At 47.6% G+C, this 19,457-nt stretch overlaps 1 protein-coding gene across 1 annotated transcript; it reads right to left on the bottom strand.

Annotated features, from left to right (window-relative positions):
* Nucleotides 1-12,794: 12,794 nt before the first annotated feature.
* Nucleotides 12,795-18,493, bottom strand: LOC308166203 (uncharacterized protein; the record flags this gene model as incomplete). The annotated part of the gene is made up of 3 exons (XM_080540467.1): nucleotides 12,795-16,390; nucleotides 16,526-18,089; nucleotides 18,487-18,493. 3 exons carry the CDS (start codon nucleotides 18,491-18,493, stop codon nucleotides 12,988-12,990), a joined length of 4,974 nt encoding a protein of 1,657 aa, XP_080396593.1. The 3' UTR covers nucleotides 12,795-12,987.
* Between the last annotated feature and the right edge of the window lie 964 nt (nucleotides 18,494-19,457).

Genomic DNA, 19,457 nt, shown 5'->3' with positions numbered 1-19,457 from the left:
GGCCTCCAAGATCTCCAAGGACCCGACCCACCCTGGGCACGAACACTTTGTCAAGCTGCCCTCGAACAGGAGGTACAGGACCCCGGCCGCTAAGACAAACAGACTGAAGGACAGCTTCTACCACAGGGCCGTCAAGGCCCTGAACACAGAAAAGGCCTAAGGTCTGGGCCCAGGACAGTCCGGACGGATTGTATGGCAGCTAGTGCTGAGGCACAAACATGTACATTTTCAAGCCTGCAAACTGTGACACTTTAAAATAATGTGAAAAAATACTTTGTTGTGAAATATGACAACCCTAGTTGACTATCTGTGCAGTATAGTACAGTGGATTGTGTACATAGCCCCTATTGATGTAAACCAGCTCCTTACCTTCTTGTGATTTTATGCATCTATGCTTTTTCTAAAATGTGTTTCTTTTTCCTTTCCTAAACACCAGGGGAGCCTCCCCTCCTAAATTTCGTTGTTTGGTACCTGTACTGTAGCAATGACAAATAAAGTCTATCTATCTATCTATCTATAGATGTTATGAATGGTTTCTCAAAAAAAAGGTCTAACTGGAGTGCAGTACTTCACACTCAAACCAGTAGATGGGGCTGTTGTACCACAAAGACCATCAATGTGAAGCTTTTTTTGTACGATAAAGTTTGACTAATTAAAAATTAATGAAATCATGATATACTGTAATTCAACAACTTTCCTTAGGTATATGTAGAATTGTAATTCAACAACTTTCCTTAGGTAGGCCTATATGTAGATTTGTGAAACTTGAACAAGGGAGTAAATCAAGAGTAGCATCTTTTATTGTGAAGTTCATATTCCCTCCATGGTTTCAACATCTGATGGCAAAGCTTTCTCCACAGAGCGCTCAGTCGGTTAAGGGGCTGAGTGACAGGCTGAGCGAAATAGGCCATATCCTGATACTAACATGGTTAACAATATCCTGATACTAACATGGTTGTGTGCGGTAACAGCAGCCGGGCTCCAGATCTGTCTGTGCTTTAGGCCTGACTACACGTATATGGATATTTATAAGGCCTGACTACACGTATATGGATATTTATAAGGCCTGACTACACGTATATGGATATTTATAAGGCTGACTACACGTATATGGATATTTATAAGGTCTGGGGGCCTCATTCATAAAAAAAGTACTTGAACGTCATCTTTGACTTTCACGTAAGCACATTTTTCTAAACGGACGTAAGCATTATTTATAAAACGGGCTGAGATGGTTTAAAGTTGCGTACGTGCTTCCTTCTATAAATACCAAACATACTTGGAATTGAACGCAGGTGAATGAGGTTTGTATTAACGCCCTGTGATAGAGGCTCAATTATAGCGGCTGAATGAAGCCAAGTGCTATAATATAATATAATACAGACAGACAATACTGACAATATTATATACTGTCTGTATTATATTATATTATAGCACTTGGCTTCATTCAGCCGCTATTTGAGCCGCTATCACAGGGCGTTAATACTATATTATAGGGTAGGCGTGCGTCTGGAAGCGGGAGAGGGCAGTAATACCACGTTCATTGATAAAATGACATAAGGGATGGAAAGGGGGGATGGCAGTTTTAGAAGGGGGATGATTTGGACTGTTTTTATTTTAGGGGGGGTGCCATTCCCCCTCATCCCGACTCAACTCGAAATCCAGTATCATTTAGCGCGTGGCCGGGCAAGGCATAGGCATGTTGAAGAGAGATAGACAGCTCCGGAGGGATATAAAGAAAGACTGAAATACAATCATAAACATTAGTTCCCTTTAAATCTTGAATTTAACCCATTTTCTCGGCTGGTAACAACATCGTTAATTTTATTACGAGCCACTTAAACTTCGCATGAATTACAGTAGGCAACGTTTTTCCAGTGCGGCTCACATGCCTGTAATAACTCCGCATAACCAGTAGGTAATGTGCGTAAGCAAGTTGAATACTCGACGTCGAGCTACGATCGTTTCCACGATCAAATTGACTCACGTTGAAATTGTATAAATCACTACGTTGACGTGGTTTTCTACGTACGACACGGGTAAGATCAAAATTTGATCTAAGCACGTTCTATGAATGAGGCCCCTGGACTACACGTATATGGATATTTATAAGGCCTGGACTACACGTATATGGATATTTATAAGGCCTGGACTACACGTATATGGATATTTATAAGTCTGGACTACACGTATATGGATATTTATAAGTCTGGACTACACGTATATGGATATTTATAAGGCCTGGACTACACGTATATGGGGCGGCTGTAGCGCAGGAGGTAGAGCTGCAGTCTAATGATCGCAAGGTTGTCAGATCGGCGGTTCGAGCCCCGGCTGGCCACATGTGGAAGTGTCCTTGGGCAAGACACTGAACCCCAAATTGCTCCCAGTGAGCGGGCCGGCGCCTTGCATGGGAGCTTGCCGCCATTGGTGTTTGAATGTGAGTGTGAATGGGTGAATGAGAGGCCGTTGTAAAGCGCTTTGGATAAAGGCGCTATATAAGTGCAGTCCATTTATATGGATATTTATAAGGCCTGGACTACACGTATATGGATATTTATAAGGCCTGGACTACAAGTATATGGATATTTATAAGGCTGACTACACGTATATGGATATTTATAAGGCCTGACTACACGTATGTGGATATTTATAAGGCCTGACTACACGTATATGGATATTTATAAGGCCTGACTACACGTATATGGATATTTATAAGGCCTGACTACACGTATATGGATATTTATAAGGTCTGGACTACACGTATATGGATATTTATAAGGCTGACTACACGTATATGGATATTTATAAGTCTGGTCTACACGTATATGGATATTTATACGGCTGACTACACGTATATGGATATTTATAAGGCCTGGTCTACACGTATATGGATATTTATACGTGTAGACGATATTTATACACCATCCTTCCAGACAGGCTAGTGACCAAACTACTAGACCTGGGTCTATCACACTCTAGGGCCGGTTTCAGAGACAAGGCTTAAGCCTAGTCCTGGACTAAATCACACTTTCAATGTAAAATCTCCATTGAAGATGTTTTTTAGTCTAGGATTAGGCTTAAGCCTTGTCTGTGAAACCGGCCCTGAATGTGCGTGGATCAAGGACTTCCTGACCGACCGCCCCCAGAGGGTGCGGGTGGGCCCCCACACCTCCACAGCCCTCAGCCTCAGCACTGGGTCCCCCCAGGGCTGCGTGCTAAGCCCCATCCTCTACAACCTCTACACCCACGACTTCACCCCCGTCCACCCCAGCAACTACATCGTAAAGTTTGCAGACGACACCACCGTGGTGGGATGTATCTCGGGGGGGGGACGAGGCGGCGTACAGGGATGAGGTAGAGCAACTGAGCAAGCTGTGCAAGGTTAACAACCTGCTGTTAAACAAGTCAAAGACCCAGGAATTCATCGTAGACTTCAGGAGGAAAAAGTCCGATCCAGCCCCTGCTCATCGACGGAGAGAGCGTGGAGAGAGTCTCAACCCTCCGATTCCTGGGACATCACATGCGGGATGACCTGACCTGGAAGGACAACACAAAAGGCACCATCAAGAGGGCACAACAGCGGCTATACACCCTGAGATGCCTCAGGAAAGAACACAACAAGCAGGAGATACTGGTGGCCTTCTACCGCGGCGCAGTGGAGAGCATCCTCACCTACGGCATCTGCAACTGGTTCTACAGCTGCACAACAGCGGAGAGAAACGCGCTACAGAGAGTCGTGAGAACAGCACAGAAGATCACCGGCGCCCCCCTCCCCTCTCTGGAAGAGCTGTACAACACACGCTGTCTCAGGAAGGCCTCCAAGATCTCCAGGGACCCGACCCACCCTGGGCACGTACACTTTATCAGGCTGCACTCGAAGAGGAGGTACAGGACCCCGGCCGCTAAGACAAACAGACTGAAGAACTGCTTCTACCACAGGGCCGTCAAGGCCCTGAACACAGCAAAGGCCTAAGTTCTGGGTCCAGGACAGTCTGGACGGATTGTATGGCAGCTAGTGCTGAGGCACAAACATGTACATTTCAAGCCTGCAAACTGTGACACTTTAAATAACGTGAAAAAATACTTTTGTGCAATATGACAACCCTAGTTGACTATCTGTGCAGTATAGTACAGTGGATTGTGTACATAGCCTTTATTTATGTAAACCAGCTCCTTACCTTCTTGTGATTTTATTCTTTTTCTAAAAGTTTTTTTTTTTCCCTTTCCTAACACCAGGGGAGCCACCCCTCCTAAATTTCGTTGTTTGGTACCTGTACTGTAGCAATGACAATAAAGTCCATTCATTCATTCATTCATTTATAAGGCCTGACTACACGTATGTGGATATTTATAAGGCCTGATTACACGTATGTGGATATTTATAAGGCCTGACTACACGTATATGGATATTTATAAGGCCTGGACTACACATATATGGATATTTATAAGGTCTGGACTACACGTATATGGATATTTATAAGGCCTGACTACACGTATATGGATATTTATAAGGCCTGGTCTACACGTATATGGATATTTATAAGGCTGACTACACGTATATGGATATTTATAAGGCCTGGTCTACACGTATATGGATATTTATAAGGCCTGACTACACGTATGTGGATATTTATAAGGCCTGACTACACGTATATGGATATTTATAAGGCCTGGACTACACATATATGGATATTTATAAGGTCTGGACTACACGTATATGGATATTTATAAGGCCTGACTACACGTATGTGGATATTTATAAGGCTGACTACACGTATATGGATATTTATAAGGCTGACTACACGTATATGGATATTTATAAGGCTGACTACACGTATATGGATATTTATAAGGCCTGACTACACGTATATGGATATTTATAAGGCTGACTACACGTATATGGATATTTATAAGGCTGACTACACGTATATGGATATTTATAAGGCTGACTACACGTATATGGATATTTATAAGGCTGACTACACGTATATGGATATTTATAAGGCTGACTACACGTATATGGATATTTATAAGGTCTGGACTACACGTATATGGATATTTATAAGGTCTGGACTACACATATATGGATATTTATAAGGCCTGGACTACACGTATATGGATATTTATAAGGCCTGACTACACGTATATGGATATTTATAAGGCCTGGACTACACATATATGGATATTTATAAGGTCTGGACTACACGTATATGGATATTTATAAGGCCTGACTACACGTATATGGATATTTATAAGGCCTGGACTACACATATATGGATATTTATAAGGTCTGGACTACACGTATATGGATATTTATAAGGCCTGACTACACGTATGTGGATATTTATAAGGCTGACTACACGTATATGGAGATTTATAAGGCTGACTACACGTATATGGATATTTATAAGGCTGACTACACGTATGTGGATATTTATAAGGCCTGACTACACGTATATGGATATTTATAAGGCCTGGTCTACACGTATATGGATATTTATAAGGCCTGACTACACGTATATGGATATTTATAAGGCCTGACTACACATATATGGATATTTATAAGGCTGACTACACGTATGTGGATATTTATAAGGCCTGACTACACGTATATGGATATTTATAAGTCTGGACTACACGTATATGGATATTTATAAGGCCTGACTACACGTATATGGATATTTATAAGGCCTGACTACACATATATGGATATTTATAAGGCTGACTACACGTATGTGGATATTTATAAGGCCTGACTACACGTATATGGATATTTATAAGGCCTGGTCTACACGTATATGGATATTTATAAGGCCTGACTACACGTATATGGATATTTATAAGGCCTGACTACACATATATGGATATTTATAAGGCCTGACTACACGTATATGGGGCGGCTGTAGCGCAGGAGGTAGAGCTGCAGTCTAATGATCGCAAGGTTGTCAGATCGGCGGTTCGAGCCCCGGCTGGCCACATGTCGAAGTGTCCTTGGGCAAGACACTGAACCCCAAATTGCTCCCAGTGAGAGGGCCGGCGCCTTGCATGGTAGCTTGCCGCCATTGGTGTTTGAATGTGAGTGTGAATGGGTGAATGAGAGGCCGTTGTAAAGCGCTTTGGATAAAGCCGCTATATAAGTGCAGTCCATTTATATGGATATTTATAAGGCCTGGACTACACGTATATGGATATTTATAAGGCCTGACTACACGTATATGGATATTTATAAGGCCTGACTACACGTATATGGATATTTATAAGGCTGACTACACGTATATGGATATTTATAAGGCTGACTACATGTAAGTGGATATTTATAAGGCTGACTACACGTATATGGATATTTATAAGGCTGACTACACGTATATGGATATTTATAAGGCCTGACTACACGTATATGGATATTTATAAGGCTGACTACACGTATATGGATATTTATAAGGCTGACTACATGTAAGTGGATATTTATAAGGCCTGGACTACACGTATATGGATATTTATAAGGCTGACTACATGTATATGGATATTTATAAGGCTGACTACACGTATATGGATATTTATAAGGCTGACTACATGTATATGGATATTTATAAGGCTGACTACACGTATATGGATATTTATAAGGTCTGGACTACACGTATATGGATATTTATAAGGCCTGGACTACACGTATATGGATATTTATAAGTCTGGACTACACGTATATGGATATTTATAAGGCCTGGACTACACGTATATGGGGCGGCTGTAGCGCAGGAGGTAGAGCTGCAGTCTAATGATCGCAAGGTTGTCAGATCGGCGGTTCGAGCCCCGGCTGGCCACATGTCGAAGTGTCCTTGGGCAAGACACTGAACCCCAAATTGCTACCAGTGAGCGGGCCGGCGCCTTGCATGGTAGCTTGCCGCCATTGGTGTTTGAATGTGAGTGTGAATGGGTGAATGAGAGGCCGTTGTAAAGCGCTTTGGATAAAGGCGCTATATAAGTGCAGTCCATTTATATGGATATTTATAAGGCCTGGACTACACGTATATGGATATTTATAAGGCCTGACTACACGTATACGGATATTTATAAGGCCTGGACTACACGTATACGGATATTTATAAGGCTGACTACACGTATGTGGATATTTATAAGGCCTGACTACACGTATATGGATATTTACAAGGCCTGGACTACACGTATACGGATATTTATAAGGCTGACTACACGTATGTGGATATTTATAAGGCCTGACTACATGTATATGGATATTTATAAGGCCTGGACTACACGAATATGGATATTTATAAGGCCTGGACTACACGTATATGGATATTTATAAGGCCTGGACTACACGTATAAGGATATTTATAAGGCCTGGACTACACGTATATGGATATTTATAAGGCCTGGACTACACGTATAAGGATATTTATAAGGCCTGGACTACACGTATATGGATATTTATAAGGCTGACTACACGTATGTGGATATTTATAAGGCCTGACTACACGTATATGGATATTTATAAGGTCTGGACTACACGTATATGGATATTTATAAGGCTGACTACACGTATATGGATATTTATAAGGTCTGGACTACACGTATATGGATATTTATAAGGCTGACTACACGTATATGGATATTTATAAGGCCTGGACTACACGTATATGTATATTTTTTTAAGCAGATATTTTCAAAAACTCCACACCACAAAAATATCTCGGTCCATACCACTGTCCACACCACAAAAATATCTCTGTCCATACAAAAAGCCCAAACTGAACACGATCTTGTCAAATACCGTAGAAGAACGTCATGGGCGCAGTCAGTTGTAATCAAACGGCGGCAGTGACTCAAAACGTAAACAGACCAAACTCTTTGAAACAGACAGAAAAGTACAAAACAAGACAGAAAAGCAAGTTATGGCGACCAAGAAGAAAGCAAAAACGTATTCTTTTGTGTGGACCGACGATGAAGTTGAGCCATTGTTGCTGTTGACAACCGTTTTGCTTCAATGTGAATGTGTGAACGGTTTGACACCAACAGCAGCTCCGTTTAACATAACCACACTGATCCACTCAATCTGATATTTTTTTATTTCTTCACTTTTTTATCCGTTTAGAGAAATCTCTGTTTATGTGAGTGAAAACACTGTGTTCGTATGGATGAGAGGCCCAATTGTACCCAAAAAATGCGTTTAGAAAAATATCCATATACGTGTAGTCCAGACCTTAGAGAACTGATCTGTTGCTGTCATGCCAAACATGAATGGAAGTACACCTGTCATAGACATGGAAGTACACCTGTCATAGATGGAAGTACATCTGTCATAGAGATGGAAGTACACCTGTCATAGGCATGGCTAAAACACAATTCTGGAGCCAGGCTAGCTAGCTACAAGAGACATACAACATTCGCGTAACCGTGACATCATGACTAACAGCAGGATTTAGGTGAATGAGGTTTATTTAACTTACAATCGCTGTTCAAACAGGTGTAACTTGACACTTGAAATAGTCAAGTCAATGATTATCCCAAAGAAACAGATTTTATAACACAAATCATTAGAGAAACACAAACATGAATATAAATCAAAGCAGAGGGACCGAAAGAAAGTGAGTTGTTTTAAGGACTTCAAATGATGTGAGGTTAGTCACAGATTATAAAAAAAACAAGATATGTGCAAAGTGTATTGTAGCAAAGTCAAAACGAAAGGCTTCAATTTCTGGAAACACAGAGTCACAGTGACACTTTCGTAACCAAATACCTCTGACATTCACACCTCTGAAATTCACACCAAGAAGCACAAAACCCGCCGGTTTAGTAGAAAAAGAAACACGCAAACAAGCTTCCCCTTCCACAGACCCTTAGCCTTCCATTCAGACAACTAAATTCAACTAAATTCCCAACTTTCAATTAGTAAAAAAGACAAAGAGAACAAAGCCGTAGTTACAGGGTGTCACATGATCCTGTTACCGTAGTTACAGGCCGGTCACATGATCCTGTTACCATAGTTACAGGCCGGTCATATGTTACTGCACCGACAGCTCTCCGCTGGCATGCTTCATGTAGTGCATGTGTAACTCAGACTGGTGGTCAAACGCTACGTCGCACTCGAAACACTCCCACTCCCCCCTGTGTCTGCTGCACTCGCTCTCCACCACACCAGCTGTCTGTGCCATGTGCTCTGGCTGCTGCTCTTCATCATAATCCTCCTCCTCCTTCTCCTCTTCTCCACGGGTTTTCTCCATCTCTGATCCAGAGGAATCAGAGGAATCAGATTCGGACTCCGACGACGAGCCGGAACTCGAAGATTTGGACGATTCAGAAGTCGACCCGTCAGAGCCGGACGAACCGGACGTGGACGATCCCGACTCCTCCGGCCCAGAAGCCGGAACCTTCTCAGCCGCAATCTCCTCCGAGCCCGACTCGTTCCCTTCGTCCTCCTCCTCTTCTGCATGTCGGTGTTGTGATGTCATCAGCATCTTTGGGTTCCCAGAACCGGTAACAACCAGCCTCTTCATCTCCTCGACGCGCCTCCTCGTGGAGGAGTGGTTCTTGCTCCCCAGCGGAGTCTTGCTGGCACCGAGGTAGACGCCTACGTGCTTCTTCCTGTGAGTGAGCAGGTTCCCCATCTGGGAGAAGTCCTTCTTGCACAGGTTGCACTTGTAGGGCTTGGCGCCCGTGTGTGTGTTGTAGTGGTACTTGAGCTCCGCCGGTACGCGGAAGCTCTTGTGGCAGATGTCGCACTTGTGCTTCCTCAGGTCGTGCCCCTGGAGGTGCTTGTCCAGGGAGACCTCGTCCTTGAAGCCCTTGGCGCAGGCCAGGCACCAGTACGGCTTCTGCTTGTGGAGCTCGGCGTGGATCATCCAGGTCTGCGGGGAGTTGAAGGTCTTGTTGCACTGGTCGCAGCGCAGGAGCTCCTGGGGGGAGGCGGTGGGGGTGCGCCGGTGGGCCCTCCTGTGGATGACCAGGTGCCCAGCGCGGGCGAACGCCTTGCTGCAGCCGGGGTGGTCGCACTTGTGGTCCAGGGGTCTCCTCTTGGCCGCCAGGGCCTCCTGCTCGTGCATCTTCTGGTGGTTCCTGAAGGACTCCAGGTAGGAGTAGACCTTGCCGCAGACGGAGCAGGCGTAGACGCGCGTGGAGCTGCTGAACACGGGCTTCTCCTCCGCCGAAAGCATCGCCACGCGCGGCCGCACCCTGACGATCTCCGACGGCTTCACCTGCCATGCGCAGTCGAAGATATCGCCGTCGACGTCTTGTCTTTCGTCAACCCCGTCCACGTCTACGTCACTGTCCTCACTGCTGCCAGCGCCTCCTTCTTGTTCTTCTTCTTCTTCCTCTTCCTCCTCCTCCTCCTCCTCCTCCTCCTCCTTCACCTTGGTGGTGGTTGTTCTCCGCCTTTTCTCCGGTAGAGCTGGCTCTGCGGTGGTGTTGCTCGTCCCGTTGGTGGCGGCGGCGGGCCTCTTGGCGGTCTGGCGCCGGTTCTCCTCTTCCTCCTCCAGAACATGCATCCGCAGGTGGGTCTTAAAGGCCTCCCAGCGGGTGAACTGCTGCCCACAGTCCTGGCAGCGCATACTGCACAGCTTCACTAGAGGAGAGATGAGGGGGAGAGGAGGAGAGAGGGAGGATGAGGAGAGGAGAGAGGAGGGATGAGGGAGAGAGGAGGGGAAAGGAGAGAGAGAGAAGACAAGGTGCGTTAGTGAAATCATTGAAGAACAGCACAGTTAAATCAATGGCTTATATAACAAGGTCACTTTGTGCACCAGAAAACACACTTACAGAGCTGAGGGGGTCCTCTTCACTGATGGGAGCCAATACGCTCTGCAAGAACCACTGCCACCTCAAACCCCGCTACATATCTACTGCACACCTTGTGGTTTCAAGTTTATTGTTACATTCCATTATACATTATAATGTATTATATAAGAGAGAAAAATTCCTCGGCTTCAGTTCCTCGACATCGAAGCAACAAGTAGTATACATTAGTGACATTTACTACACATCTACTGTACACCGCTGCTATTATGGTCATGCTATTATGAACGCCCTACCCAACCACATCAGACAGGCCAACACCCTCCCAACATTTAAACAGGCCCTCAAAACCCACCTCTTCAAACTCGCCTTCACCAGTTAACCCTCTCCCCCTCCCCTTCCCATGTGTCGCCAGTACTACCTCAATTAGGCCCTTATACTTTCTTCTATTTTATTATCCTACACATTCACCAGTATGACAGCAGGAGGTATTCACCAGTATGACTGCAGGAGGTATTCACCAGTATGACTGCTTCACCAAGGAGTTCACTTCATGAGAAGCTGCTTTTAGTAACAGGAAAGTAGACAAGAGGCTATTTAATCCTATATCAAGTCTATATCAAAGGGATTGGGTGTGGTGTGTGTGTGTTGAACAGACCGGCGACTGCAGTCATTTCATGATCTCACACCACATCTTCCTCAGCACAATAAAACACAGACACCTCATACTTTAGTTTCAACCATTTACTAAAACCTTCTTCATTGGGCCGTTAATAATATAGTGGTTTACGGTGGTTCCATCTGGAGTCTGAAGTGTTAGGAAAAGACTAGACTGCCATAAAGGCTCATAAAGGTTCTTTATGCCATAAAGGCTCATAAAGGTTCTTTATGCCATAAAGGCTCATAAAGGTTCTTTATGCCATAAAGGTTCATAAAGGTCTCTTTATGCCATAAAGGCTCATAAACGTTCTTTAAAACAAACATTACAAATAAACAAACCTACAGAACAAACAGCTAGCCTACGTAAACAAGCAGTCTTTCAGGATGGCTGTCAAAGTATACCGTTTACGCAACATAGATAATAAAAGAACACAGATAAAAACAAACTTGACGGTGGACAGTTAGTACCAATAACTAATGTAGTTGAATCATGGAAACATTCAATTGTTATGATCAATAAATGTTATATCGTCGTTAGTGGTTCTATTTATCAAATCAAATCATACACAACCAAGTAGTGACTACTAGTCGAAACATATCTCAGATAACTTAAAGCCAGAATCGTTTTTTTTCTTTTTCTCTTACGAGAAGGTCAAAGTTTATGTTATTGAGAACAGGGTGACATTTCACCATTCCCCTCTTTGCATATATACTGTACATAAGCAGGAACACAAACCAAAGATAATGCTTCTTCAAAGACACACTGGGCGACAAGGTCTGTCTATGTACAAGAACCAGTAAAGCACCATTCTCTAAATCAAACAGCATTTAGCTCATAGGTCTCTCTATGTAGCATACTCAAAATGATCCTTCTCTGTATCAATGTGAAGTGAAGGGGACACACACACACACACGGGAACTGATAAAGGGAGCTACTCTATGTTTACATCTATGTACACGTCCAGTGTGAAAGAGAGCGGCTGAGCAGAGGACAGAAGTATCTTGTAGTGAGCTGAGTTAGTTAAGCACTTACCCCCCACACACTCATCTAACACTGCTGGAATGTCGTAGCTATGACGACGGCTATGATGGTATATTGAGTGTCGATTTGTGTTAAGCGGAATAAGGGACTACATTACCGCAATAACATATGAATCCCTACTGTGCTATGTAAGAGCATTTTAATATGTTTACTGGGGTTGTAACAGCTATTACACAAGTACAAGCCGGTTAACGTAGTGTGCAGTGAGACATAAATAGTTGTAATAATGTCAACAGGGAAGAGGCGCTGAAGGTAGCAAGTCTATGGGACTATATTTGTCTTTGGGGGAAAAAAAAGAAAAAATAACCTGGAGAGGAAAAAAAACACCTCCATCTTTGAAATTGAGACACTGAAGTAGAAAGAAGCTGCATGAGAAGAGAGTGTGAAACAACCTCCTTCAACTTCTAATCTCTCTTCACCAGGTGGAGGTGTTGGTGGCGCAGGTAGAAATCGGATTATATGGATGCAGGGAACGGCCTCTCTCTCAGATCTCTACCTCCACAAACCGGCCTCCATATCTGGTCAGCTCGCACGCTCTAGCACGCTCCACGCGCGTGTTCGATATAGTGCTGATGCAGCTCCACCTCGTGACCGAAGGACATCCCACATTCCAGGCAGGTGAGGCCCAGGACGTCGGGGTCCCTGGCGGTCTGAGCCGCGGGGGCTCGGCCCTGGCCCTTATCGTCGCCCATGCACTCCTGGTGGTGGTCGATGAGGTCTCTGATCTCAGAGAAGCTCCGGGGACAGAGGGAGCAGCGGTACGAGTCGTCGCTGCTGTGCTGGTCCTCGTGCCTCTGCAGGGCGGCCGGGGACAGGAAGGCTTTACCACAGTGCTGGCACTTGTGGCTGTTCTGTGAGCGCGGAGGGCCGTGGTGGTGAGGAGGAGAGGAAGGACGGGGGGTGATCGGCAGAGGGCGGCGCTGATGAGAGGAGGGACGGGCGGTGGGTGGAGAAGGAGGAGGAGGAGGGAGCCGTTTGTTGGCTGTCGACTTGGTGCCGTTGGGGTAGCCGTGGCAAGGCAGGGTGAGCTTGGGGGGAGGGGACCCTGAGCTGGCGAGGGAGGAGGAGCTCAGCCTGTAGCGGAGCTCCGTGGGGAGGCGTCTCCGGACCGCGTCGTGCCACGCCAGGTGCTGCTGCAGCTGCGGCTCGGTCCAGTAACCGCGGCAACACAGGGCGCAGCAGTGAGGCCGGGTCCGGGCCAGGTCCTTGTGGGCTGCCAGCTGGTCCTCCGTGGGGAACGCCTTCCCACACTTGTCACATTTGAACAGGCATTTAGCTGTCTGCTGCTGCTGCTCAGGGGCGCGGCTGGCTGGAGGCGGAGAGGGGTCCTCCGCCACCACGGCGGCGGCTGCGACCGGCGCTGCTTTAGAGGGTCTGACCTCTGGCCGCGGCGCCGGACAGGTCTTCTTGTGGTTGTAGAGCGCCCCGGCGGAGCTGTAGGTCTTCCCACAGTCCAGGCAAGGGATGGACTTCCTGAGCGGAAGGCCCCTCCTCCTCCTCCGTCCGGCCCGGCTCCTCCCCTTAGAGACAGCAGCAGCGGCGGGTTTGTTCTTCGCAACGGCGTCTGCCACACTCGACTCGGCGACAGAAGTGTCCACTTTACTCTCCTTCTTCGCCGCCCTTCGCCGTTTGAACATTGCATCGTCGTCGTCTCCCTCGGTAACCGTGGCTACGGTTCCGGCTGAAGCAACTTTGGAAACCCTGGGGGCCTTCTTGGTCTTGGCCGTCTTCCCCTTGGCCCGAGAGTGGGCCTGCCACTTGTGGGCCCGCAGGCCCCGGATCTTTGAGAAGCGCATGCTGCAGTGGGGACACGCGTGGACTTTAGATTTCATATTTGCCTTCTTTGACGGGACAGCCTCGTTGTCAGAGGGCTCAGGGTCCTCCTGCGTGTCCTGCGTATCCTGAGGGTCTGCGGGCTCTGCAGTGGCGTCACTGTGCTCGGTCTCATAGTGGGAGGCTAAGAGGGAGCCCTTGTTAAAGGCCTTGTTGCATTCGGGACACGCAAACTCGGTGTGCGGGCTCTTGCTGCTGCCCTCCACGCCGCTGGCGCTGTGGTCCTGGGGCTCGACCGCCGCTCCTGTCTGGCAGGGAGGGTAGTAGAGCTGGTGGCGGCGGAGGACACACAGATAGAAGAAGCCCTTTCCGCACTTGTTGCAGTGGAAGGGGCCCTCGTCGACGGGCCTGAGGGAGGAGCTCGTCTTGTCGTCCTTCGCTAGCGACCCGGCGAACTTCTTGTCCGTGTGCCAGCGTCTGTGAGTTCCAAGGGCCGCGTTGCTGATGAAACCCCGCCCACATTCCGGACAGAAAATGTTAGTTGTTGGGGTCTCCTGCTTGGGTTCCTTCTCTTGTTTGGGTTCCTTGGGGACTGTGGGAGCTGGTGGTGGTTTTAGTTTCCCTTTTGACCGATGACCCTGGAGGTGTATCCTCTTGTGAAAATTCAGCGCTCCTACTACGGCAAAACTCCTCTCACACTCTTTGCATTTGTATTTCAAATACACTGTTTTCTCAGATGTTTGAGAATCCTTTTCATTCTTTTCCACGTTTTTAGTTTTCTTTTCCACTTTCTCAGAGTCTCCCTTCCTGACATCCAACTCTTCATCATCAACCCCTGATTTGACACACAGTTTTACGTGATACTGCAATGCGAGTAAATTGTTAAACACAGAAGGACATGTGGGGCATTTCAGTTTTTTTGGCTTGGCAGATCTAACAGAGTCTGACGAGGAGACGGGCTGGGGGGTTTCTTCAACGAGGCTCTGACCGACAGGCTTCTTCTTGCTACACAGTTTCTGATGCGACTGCAACGAGGCCTTGTTGTTGAAGTGTGAGAGGCAGGCAGGGCACTGCAGCTCCTTGTGTTCCTGGGCGGACCGGGGCGATGAGGGTGAGTAGTCCGTCTCGTAGCCGTGGCTTTTCATGTGGAACTTGAGGGCCTTGTCGCGGGAGAACAGTTTCCCGCAGTCGGGGCAGCTGTAGGAATTCTTCTGGACCTGCTCCACCTGGTGCTGGAAAGACTTGATGGGTGGCGGAAGGAGGTGGGCGCTGTGGACAAACTGGTGCCGGAGGAGGCTGGAGAGGATGCGGAAGGACTTCCCGCAGAGCTCACACGTGTGATTCCCATCCTCGTGCGACCTCATGTGAGATTTCATGACGCCTTTGTGGCGGAACTTCCTCCCGCACACGGGACAGGCGATCTGGGACGCTCTGGCACGCCGCCGTCCGGTGACAGGAACAGGAAGTGACGACGACGACGACTTGGATAACGTTGTTCCACTCCTCTGCCTCAGGTCTGCACACTGGGACTGGTTCTGCTGGTGGAGAGAATACGCTCCTTGGGACCAGAACCCCTTCCCACATACGTCACAATGATACACCTTCGGGCCCAGCAGAGTTTTCTTTGGGTTAAACGGCTCCTTTTTGGTGTCCATTTCGATGTCCACTTCTACCTTAGTCTCTTTGACGTCCTCTCTGGGTTTGTTTCGAGCGGGGCAGTTTTTCTTGTGGGAAGAGAGGCCGGTGCGGTGCGAGTAGGACGTCCCACAGTCGGGGCATTGGTAAGGTTTGCGTTTGGGGTGGTGCTGCTGGTGAGAGTGCAGCGCTGACGCGCGCGAGAAACACTTCCCACATTGGTCACATTTGAAGCTGTTCTTCTGCAGCCTGTCTAGCTGGTACAGTATGTTCTTGTAGGGCCGTCTGTCGGCATGTTTCCTCACGTGGTTGTAGTGGGCAGTCTGGCTCTTGGTTTCCAGGCCACAGATGTGGCATGTGAACACGGGGGGAGGCAGCCCGTTGTTCCAACGTTTGGTCTTGTCGACTTTGTGCCACATCATGTGAGTGCGTAGCGAGGCGGCGCTGGTGAACCAGCGGTAACAGTCGGGACAGTTGAACCTCTGAGGCGGGGCTTTCTCCTCCGAGCGCTCCTCCGCCCATCGCTTGCTCCTGTGCCACATCTTGTGAGAACCTAACGACGTGGCGCTGGTGAACCAGCGGTCACACTCGGGACAGTTGAATCTCAGAAGCTGCGTTTCCTCCATCTCCATCCTCTCCATTTCCAGAGCTCCTTGCTCATCCAACGGCTCAAAGTCAATTTGTACAATTTTAAGATCAATCTCCGGTTTGGAACGAAGTAAACTGGGAGACAGCTCGTTAATGTCCTCTTTCCCCTCCTGGTCCGACCCACACACCAGTTCCAGGTCAGGGTTCAAGTCGGGGTCAACTTCCTCCTCCTCCTCGTCCCTCACAGAGCCCTCTGACCCACTCACACTGATCACCTCCACATTGAAATCCCTCACATCTCCCTCCTCCTCCTCTTCCTCAGGGTCATTATGACCCCAGGCCTCTCCTCCTCTCTGAGCCACAGGGGAGTGAATAGCATCAGGGTCTTCATACACCATGGATCCGATAGCGAAGCTCTCGCTCTCCACCCTCTCGTACACCAAGAGCTTCTGTTGAGGTAGTACCGCTGGCTTGCGGGAGACTTCCATCATCTCCGTCTCCCGGACGTCCCCCGTGTGGGACAGCTGGTGGGACTGGAGGGCCGAGGCCCTGGAGAAGCGAAGGCCGCAGTCCGGACAGGCGAAGGACTTCTTCTGCAGCTGGCACACCTGGTGGAGGAACGACTTGGCCGGGACCTCTTCTGCGCTGTGGGCCAGGCGCTGGTGTTTGTAGTAGAACGTCAGCGTCATGAACACCTTCCCGCACTCCTCGCACGGGAACTTCTGCCCGTCGCTGAGCGCCTGCCGTCTGGTGTGCCAGCGCTGATGGTTGACGAGGGCGGGGTAGCTGCCGTAGGTCTTCTCGCACACGCTGCAGCTAAACCGCTCTGGTTTTTTCTTTGGTTTTCCGGAACATTTCTCGTTGTGGCTGAACCTTTGGTGGGCCTTGATGCCGGCATGGGTGCGACTCGTTTTCCCGCACGTACACACAAACAGCTTCTGCTGCTGTGCACTGTCCGTCTGCTCCGCTGTTGCTCTGTCTCCTCCATCCTCGTCTCTCCTGACCAGAGGTTCCTCCTCTGTGGCCGGAGGCGGAGGTGGAGGAGGCACCTCTGCCGCGGAGGGCTTCTCCGCCGCCCTGCTCCGGGACTTGACTACGAGGTTGACCTCGTGGCAGCGGCGGTGGGCGTCCAGGGCCGAGGCGCGGGAGTAACAGCGGCCACACGTGTCGCACCGGAACGACTTCTTCTTCAGGTCCGCCAGCTGGTGGAAGACGGACTTGGAGGGCTCCTGGTGGGAACGCCGGTGGTTGAGGAGGTGGCCCAGGATGGCGTAGGACTTCGGACAGTCTTGACATTCGTAGAGGTGCTGCTGCTTGGTCCCCCCCCGGGGGCTCTGCTGCTGCTCTGCCGGGGGGGGGACGGCAACGACAGGCTCCTCCTCCTCCTGCTGCTGCGGGGATCCCTTCTGGTGTCTCCTCTGGTGGCTGTCGAAGCTTCTGGAGTCTGCGAACGTCTGTCCGCCCAGAGCACAGCGTAGCGTCCGCTGGCCGCCGCCTCCCTGGGAGCCCAGCGCGGCGTCCAGCTGCTCGTCAGAGTCCAGGGAGACTACGGGCCCTCCGTGGGAGTGGCAGTGCTCCAGGTATGCGGCCTCCTCCTCCCCAAAGGCTTCTCCACAATCCAGACAGCGGAAAAGCCCGTCCCCTAGAAATAGAAAGGGGAAAATGGAGGTCAGGGCCACTCTCCTGTTGCCAAAGAAAAGAAGAGAAAAGGAAACAAGCATAACGTAACATAAAAGGTTAAAAAAAATTACGTTAAATGTTGTTTATTTTGAGATTTCTTTTCCTAAAATGCTTCCTTGTAAATAAGAAAGAGACGAGGACACACATTAATTTACCAGGGAAGCATGTTTTTATTTCAATTACATTATTGTCAAGACAAAGCAGCAATGGATAATATCTATGAATTCTTTAAATGTTTGTGAGGAATGCATTAGGCCTCTGCTTGCTAGTAACCTTCAATTGCATATCCATACAACGATGAGGCCTCAATGCGAGTAATATCCTGTTTTGTAAATAAAACACCTTTATTGCAATGCTACCCAACATGTCAGGCTACATAGCGCATCATTGGTTTGGGTTATTTGAAGAAGGTTAGGGCTACATAATACATACCTACATAACTAGGTAACTACAGGTTCATGAATGTGTTTTAATTGCAGCGTTCTTAGAGAGGGGTGGGGAAGCTATTAGCATGTCATGTAGGTCTGTTCTATTGCACTCAATCCAAACTCAATTCAAACATGAAGCTATGTACAGCTAAGATCAAAATCTCTATAACAAGCTATTAGCATGCCATTTCATAAGATGTCCCGTATTCAGGCGTTCACTATACCCAGTAGAAGACACCAGAATTAGACTATTATGTTCATATTAACTAGGATTAGGCTACACACGCAAATAAAATAAAGTATAAATAAATATAAACATCTCCAACTCCACTCAATTGTTGTGCTGAATATTTAGGGATTTTAACAACCAGTCCTATTAAGAATCCGTCATGCGTCAATCCGGCTCACAAAATCGGTAACAAACGGACAAACAAACGGTCCTGCAAAGGGGTGAATCTGCTGTCTCTGTCTGACTAACTGTCTAACTGTCTGACTAACTGCTGGAACAAACACGTTTCATCGGCCGTTCAATATTCCATTTACAAACACAACGTCTTGACAGTTGTGCAAATGTGTAATTCATGAACTTCCTCACTGATCACAAAGAAAAACAATGACAACAACTGCATTTCCAAAGTGTTTAACTAACTATCTAACTAACTATCTAACTAACAAACTAACTAACAAACTACTAACTAACTAGGGGTGTAACGGATCACGGAAATTCCGTGATCCGTTCGGATCGCCCTCCACGGTTCGGAACGCGTGTGTACCGCGGATCAAAATTATTATATTTTTTTTTTACCTTTATTTTACCAGGAAGTCACATTGAGATTAAAACCTCTTTTACAAGAGAGACCTGGCCAAGACAGGGTCAAAATAGTAGCTTAAAAAACAGTTCA

The sequence above is a fragment of the Nansenia antarctica genome (genome assembly GCF_963989245.1).
Source record: "Nansenia antarctica genome assembly, chromosome: 10".
In the NCBI taxonomy this organism is placed as follows: Eukaryota; Metazoa; Chordata; class Actinopteri; order Argentiniformes; family Microstomatidae; genus Nansenia; species Nansenia antarctica.
Note: the sequence above shows the minus strand (reverse complement) of the source record. Positions and strands in the feature narration are given on the sequence as shown.